We start from the raw sequence: 6,412 nt of genomic DNA on the forward strand, positions 1-6,412 counted from the left end.
TTATGAAATTATTTGCTTAGCGGACCATATCAATTGAAAGAATAATAATATTAATTATACGTTATATCTCATTCATAGTATATTAAATAAAAAAAAAAAGATAATTGATTAAAGGAGAAAAAATATTCTCATTTTAACATAACATGTTTTTAGTTAATGGGCAATATAATAAATTAAATTGTTGGAAAATAAGCATAGATAAAAGTCAACTAAAAATTCAGACAAAAAACCAACAATAACAACACCAATCAATGTTTTAGATGTCATAAATTTGAGTTACGAATTTACAAAATTCAAGGGATACATGCAAATCTTTTAATGTTTATATTGTATAAATTAAATTTATTTTCTTACACCCCTCACCAAGCATAAAATAATCACAAAATCAATATACAGAACAAATTTAATACAAGTGTCATAAATTCATGGCGTGCTACCTCTACTTGGCCAGTTATCAACAACTGAATTAGGTGATAATGTCTCAGTATTTTGATGTATTTGCATTTTACTCTCAATGTCTTTCAACATCTCAAGCACCTCTTTCATGGTAGGCCTCATCTCCTTCTCCCCTTGCAAACATATAAAAGCTAACTGAGCCATTTGGCTAATTGCCATCTTCACAACCATATTAGATTGATAACCAAGGAAAGGATCAACTAATTGCTCTAGCTCACAATTTTCAATCTTATGAATTGCCATGCTAGCCAAATTTATCTCACTTGTCTGCCTTTTGAGATCCACGGCTAGCTTTGATGATATAAGCTCTACAAGGACAACTCCAAAACTATAGACATCACTCTTATTTGTGAGCTGAAAGCATTGGTGGTATTCAGGGTCCAAGTAACCTGGTGTACCTTGTGGTGCAGTAGAGATATGTGTAGCATCAGTTGGGCAAAGTTTTGATAGTCCAAAATCAGCAACTTTGGCATGAAAATTGTTGTCGACAAGAATGTTATTAGTCTTGACATCTCTATGAATTATTAGGGGATCAATTGCATGAAGATAAGCAAGTGCCTCAGCTGTTTCAATAGCAATGCTCATTCGGAGAGGCCATGTGAGATTTTTTTGATTGGATCTGGAGCCATGTAGATGATCCGCAATAGTGCCATTTGGTATGAATTCATAAACAAGTAGGAGCTCTTGGCTCTCTGGTGGTGTGCAACCATAGAGTGTGACAAGATTTTGGTGTCGAAGGCATGACAAGATCTTGACCTCATTAAGGAATTGCTCTATTCTTTTGTAGTTGTTGTTGTATAACCGCTTCACTGCAACCGTACGCCCATCTTTTAGTTTACCTATAATAAAGCAATGCTTCTCTTTTAGGGTTTAGTAAATACACTTTGAAAAATTATGTTTTAGTTATTACGAGTGTTAATATCAAGTGATAAACTTAAATGATAATAAATGTTTATAGTAAATGATAAATATAAATCTTATAATAATGATATATCACAACTAAAAGGTAAATGATTTAAATAATAATTAGATATCTTAAATAATCAATATGCAATGAGAAACTATAATAAAAGTAAATCAATAAAGTCAAGTACATTTAGGGAATAGAAATTTAAGAATAAAACAAGTGCAAACTCTAATAACTCAGCATGTATAAATCATGATAGATACCTTTATTTGGGTTACATTAAGCTATGTTTTTTGCACTTCAATTTCTCTATGATGGATTTGTGATAGTAAGAAGAGGAAGCTTTTTAAAATTATTCGTCAAAGAAATAAGTTGACATGGAAAAAAATTTCAAAACCTTATAATTATTTGTGTTAAAAGCTTGCAAAGATAATGCCCTTTTCGATACATAGTTTTTCTCAATGTCAATTTTCATTATATTTCTAAAATGCTTAATGTGGTTCATATCTTTGTTTTTTTTTTTTTAATTGTTCATTCATATTCTTGTACTTTCCACATGTTCAATATGATTTTTACTTGACATATGATCATAAATCTATTATTATGTTACCAATATTCTTGCTTATTAAGGTGAAAATGGATAAGATTATAGCCTTGCAAGCTAATCGAGTTTGTCAATTCACATCTCATAAATTAGGTTAAAAATTTAAAGAATTATTTTGTACTAGAAAATTTGATAAATAATTACATATACTGAATTAGTATATTAAGTGTTAGTAATATCAAGTATATATATTTAAAATAAAAAAATATATAAGTTGATAATGTGCATGAGAAATATTGAACATTCTTAAAGGAATAGAAATAGATATTATGACAGAATAAAGGAAGCACGTATAAATGAGCTTATCCAAACCTTATAACTTGAAGTATGGAATGAATACCTTTATAAACTGTGCTATATCCACCATCCCCAAGTTCGTTGGACACATTGAAATAGTTGGTTGCCTCTTGGAGCTCTTGGTAGGAGAAAAAGTGGGTTTGGAAGGTAGTGCTTCCCAACTCAGGATCTCCTCTCCTAGATGTTGTCTCTGCATAGGAGGATCCTATGAGAGGATTTGAAGATGGTGATCCTTCCCTTCTTTTTTGGTGCCTATGCCAAGCAAAACATAAGGCAGATGACAAAAGAAATACTCCAATTCCAACACCAACACCTGTGGCATCATTAAAAATTTTACATGGGTAATCATAGGCACATATTTATATATTCAAACTATTGCAAATTTAGGTTATCAACTTTGATAATAGTTACCAAGTAAATGAAAAGATGATAACAATTTACCTATTAAGATATGTTTATTGATCTTGTTTCTTCTCCCTACAAACAAAAATAAAATTCATAACCAGGTCATTGTATAGCATCAAATGCAATGAGTATAATGATATAGTACATGTTAAATAATTAAATTTTTGCAGAGAAAAGTGGAAGGTTACATTAGAACTATGAACAAAGAACAATATAATCACTCAATGGAAAAAAGAATTTCAAAAGGGACAACATGTCAAGTGAATCAATCAAAGAAGATTCATTATTTCAATTTTAAAATTTCCAAATTTATAGTTTTATTCAATTACAAATTTTAATAGTACTATCTAATAAGTAATATTGCATTTAAGGGAGACATTGAAAATCATAAGTGTCAGTGAGAATCAAATAAGTAACATTGCATTTAAGGGAGACATTAAAAATCATATGTGTTAGTAAAAAGTAATGTTGTCATCTCGATTATAGTACCTTTATTTGTGACACCCATATTCAACTTGGGTTAAGTTGGGAAAAGAGTATTGAAGCTTGAATTTGATTTTGAATTAAACATTATACAAAATTGGCATTGAAGCTCCCATAAGTATTATGATTTCCTCACCTAATCACTTTCTTATATCATTAGGTTTTTTTATCTCTATCATTATCGTTTCATTTACTAATTCACTTCTTAATCAAGAAATCCTTTTTGCTAGCTCCATCACTTCTAGTTCCTTTTTTTCCTTAATACATTCAATCTTTCATCCCAAATGTTATTGATATACATTATGGCAACAACTTTCCTGCTTAGAAAGATAAATTCACCACCCTTCTTTTAGGTTAATTATGATCCCATAGCTTATGTAGATGGTTCATATCTAAGTACTTCATAATTTGTCTTGTTTTAAATATTAAATTTAGTCTTAGTTAGATTGTTGGTGAACTTCCTCATTGTCTTGTTTTATAGTTTAGATATTTTGGCCAATATTTTCTGCTTGTAATTGGTTCTTTTTATTTGTATGAATTGCCTATTTATAAAGCATGTTTAGTTCTCTATTTGAAGTGAAAAATATAATAAAATTTATGCATAAAAGACCATTATGTGTTTTGTATTATTTTGTTATTTCTTTTTCTCAAAACTTCAACATGGTATACAAGCTTTATAGATGTTAAAGGACCGGTGAATGATCATGATAGAGCATCATCATGGTTTCTAGCAATGCGTCAACTCTTTTACCCCATATTTTCAATACTAAAAACATCCAAGTTTGGGTTGTCAAGAAGAAAGCTTATCTAGAAAGGCCTTGGTTTGTGGCAGCAAGTTTGATGATGGAAGGAACACACCACCTTTAGAAGACAAATCAACACTTAATAAAATCAAGGATTATGTGGAAGAAAAAGAAGCAAAAGCTCGAGGATAATTATGACTATTCATGTTGTTGTCTCATAATCGATTTTCATGATAATTATGACTTGTGAAACAATTAGGGAAGCTTAGGATATACTGAAAGAATTATATCAAGGTAATGATAAAAAGAAGATGGATGCAAGTGATAAATGTCAAAAGAGATCTTGAGATTCTAAGCAAGAAAAAAAAGAGAGCACACAAGAGTATTTTGATAAGCTAATGATGGTGGTAAACAAAATTAGGATGATGGGACAAGAGCTACCTACTAGGAGGATTGTAAAATAGTGTTTGTAGGTTTGCCAGATTGATTTGAGGCAAAAATTTTATCTCTAGAAGATTCAAGGGACATTAATCAATTAACATAGCCATAATTAATTAATGTTTTGTATGCTCAAGAACAAGGAAGAACTATGAGAAAGGAAGCGGCATAACAGATGATTGAGGAAGCTTATTTAGCCAAGTCTTCATGTCCAAAGGAGAGAAAAAAAAAAGAATTCTCATTGTGAACATTACAAGAAGCCAGGTAATAAAGAGAAAGATTGTTGGCACAAGGGAAACGCTCAATGTTACAAGTACAAAAACTGAAAGAATTGGGCATCTATAGAAAAATTGCAAATTTAAAAATAAAGAACATGAAAATTTAGAGAAAATGGCAGAAGAAGAATTTTTTTTTTTAATTTGTTGGTGAGAAGTGCACCAAGAAGACTATATTAAAAGATATACTCTAATAATTGAAAGTTGGTGACAAAATGCATCAACAAGCAGACTACGATGAGAATTGTATAATTTAGTGAAGAAAGATGCTTCATAAATTTTAGAAGTGTGGAGAGAAGTTCTTCATGAAGTTTGATGTTTGGAGAGAAATGCTCTATGAAGTTTGAAGTTTATTTTGTTTGCAACTTTGAATTAAGAGAGTGATAAAGAATAATTCAAAGCTCGAAGGTGTCAATTTCTTAGATTTAATCTAAGTCAAATGGTTGTTGAACTACTTGATTTTCATGCTTTATAGCTTAGATATTTTGGCCAATATTTTTGGTTGTAATCTGTTCTTATTATTGCTATATATTGCATATTTCTAAGGTATGTTTAGTTCCCTATTTGAATGAAATATATAATAAAATGTATGCATAAAAGACCTTTATGTTTCTTATATTATTTTTGTTTTTCAAAACTATGATATTCCCTATAAACAACACTTCAATAAACTTACTTCCAAAGATATCTTTGTTAATCATGATGATTCAAAGTGGAAGAGTTATTTGTTATGGCATAACTAAACAAGAAATTGGGATAATGTAAATAAGCTCCCTAACCTTCTCCTACTCCTTACAAATGCTTGCAAGACTATCTACAAATCTTTTCATCTTGATATAAATATCATTTTTATCAGCCTTTCCTACTCATAATTAGGTTTACACTTTAACACTTAAATAAATACATGATAAGTGCTAGAAAGATCATATTGTCTATATCATTTACAATGTATTCAGCATGGAAATTGACATGCTTACCACCTCATTAGGATGAAATTTCATTCTTTTGTTCACCACAATCTTTATTTTTATTTTAGGGAAAAAGAAATGAATTCAGGGGACGTTTTAAAGAAAAATGAACCAAGTTGCTAAATCAAGACTTGATAAGTGCTTGAGTAGATATATTTCTCTATATGTTTTACATGCATTGAGCATCATTTTTACCATGGTTTATGTCTCATAAAGTGTATTTGGTGTTCCTTTGTGCAAATAGGTTGTGGAAGCCTTGAAAGAAGAAAAGGAAACAAAGATAGGTTATGGAGGCACCTGTTGGGAGTTTTCATGCAATATAAAGATCAAGACACAAGAGGAGCTTATGAACACAAGGTTGTGTGCCAACTTCCAAAAGAATTCAAAGTAAATTGTGAGTTGGAAGGGCATAAAGACAATCACACTCCTATGTCCCTACTTTTGTTAAGAATTCAAGAGCTTTCCAAATGATGGTTAGATGATGAGAAGCCTCATAACCTAATACGCAAACGAGTGCCCATCCATATGGCCTCAAGAGAAGAGTATGGAGCCTTGTTATGAAGAGCACTATAGCAAAGTACTTGTTCACATGGTCACATGATTGTATGAAATTTTCACGCGGTTGAGTGGAGGGTTTTCCAGCCCACATGGCCACGTGGAAGGCTCACACGGTCGTTTGCGAGGCACGTGACAGACCCGGCTTTTTATTATAAATTCCATTTTTGCCCTATTCTTTTGAGACTTTTTGCTAGAGTTTGAAAGACAAAGTGGCTAGAGTTTTGAGAGGAGGTCTTTGACGAATTTGGGGGGCATTCTTCACCAACTTTGATAGATAA

The 6,412-nt window shown here is 31.1% G+C and overlaps 1 protein-coding gene across 1 annotated transcript; it reads right to left on the reverse strand.

Annotated features, from left to right (window-relative positions):
- Positions 1-362: 362 nt before the first annotated feature.
- Positions 363-3,177, reverse strand: LOC120251292 (LEAF RUST 10 DISEASE-RESISTANCE LOCUS RECEPTOR-LIKE PROTEIN KINASE-like 1.1). Its single transcript, XM_039259849.1, has 4 exons — positions 3,159-3,177; positions 2,706-2,741; positions 2,308-2,577; positions 363-1,295 (listed from the first exon to the last, which is right to left on the reverse strand). Exons 1-4 carry the CDS (start codon positions 3,175-3,177, stop codon positions 424-426), a joined length of 1,197 nt encoding a protein of 398 aa, XP_039115783.1. The 3' UTR covers positions 363-423.
- Between the last annotated feature and the right edge of the window lie 3,235 nt (positions 3,178-6,412).

The sequence above is a fragment of the Dioscorea cayenensis genome, chromosome 20 (genome assembly GCF_009730915.1).
Source record: "Dioscorea cayenensis subsp. rotundata cultivar TDr96_F1 chromosome 20, TDr96_F1_v2_PseudoChromosome.rev07_lg8_w22 25.fasta, whole genome shotgun sequence".
Taxonomy (NCBI): Eukaryota; Viridiplantae; Streptophyta; class Magnoliopsida; order Dioscoreales; family Dioscoreaceae; genus Dioscorea; species Dioscorea cayenensis.

Excerpts from the sequence above, each read along its gene's own strand:
- LOC120251292 (XM_039259849.1), bottom strand. Across the intron at positions 2,578-2,705 it reads CAATAAACATATCTTAATAG|GTGTTGGTGTTGGAATTGGA; the intron begins GTAAATTGTTAT and ends ATGATGCCACAG. Across the intron at positions 1,296-2,307 it reads ATATAGCACAGTTTATAAAG|GTAAACTAAAAGATGGGCGT; the intron begins GTATTCATTCCA and ends GCTTTATTATAG.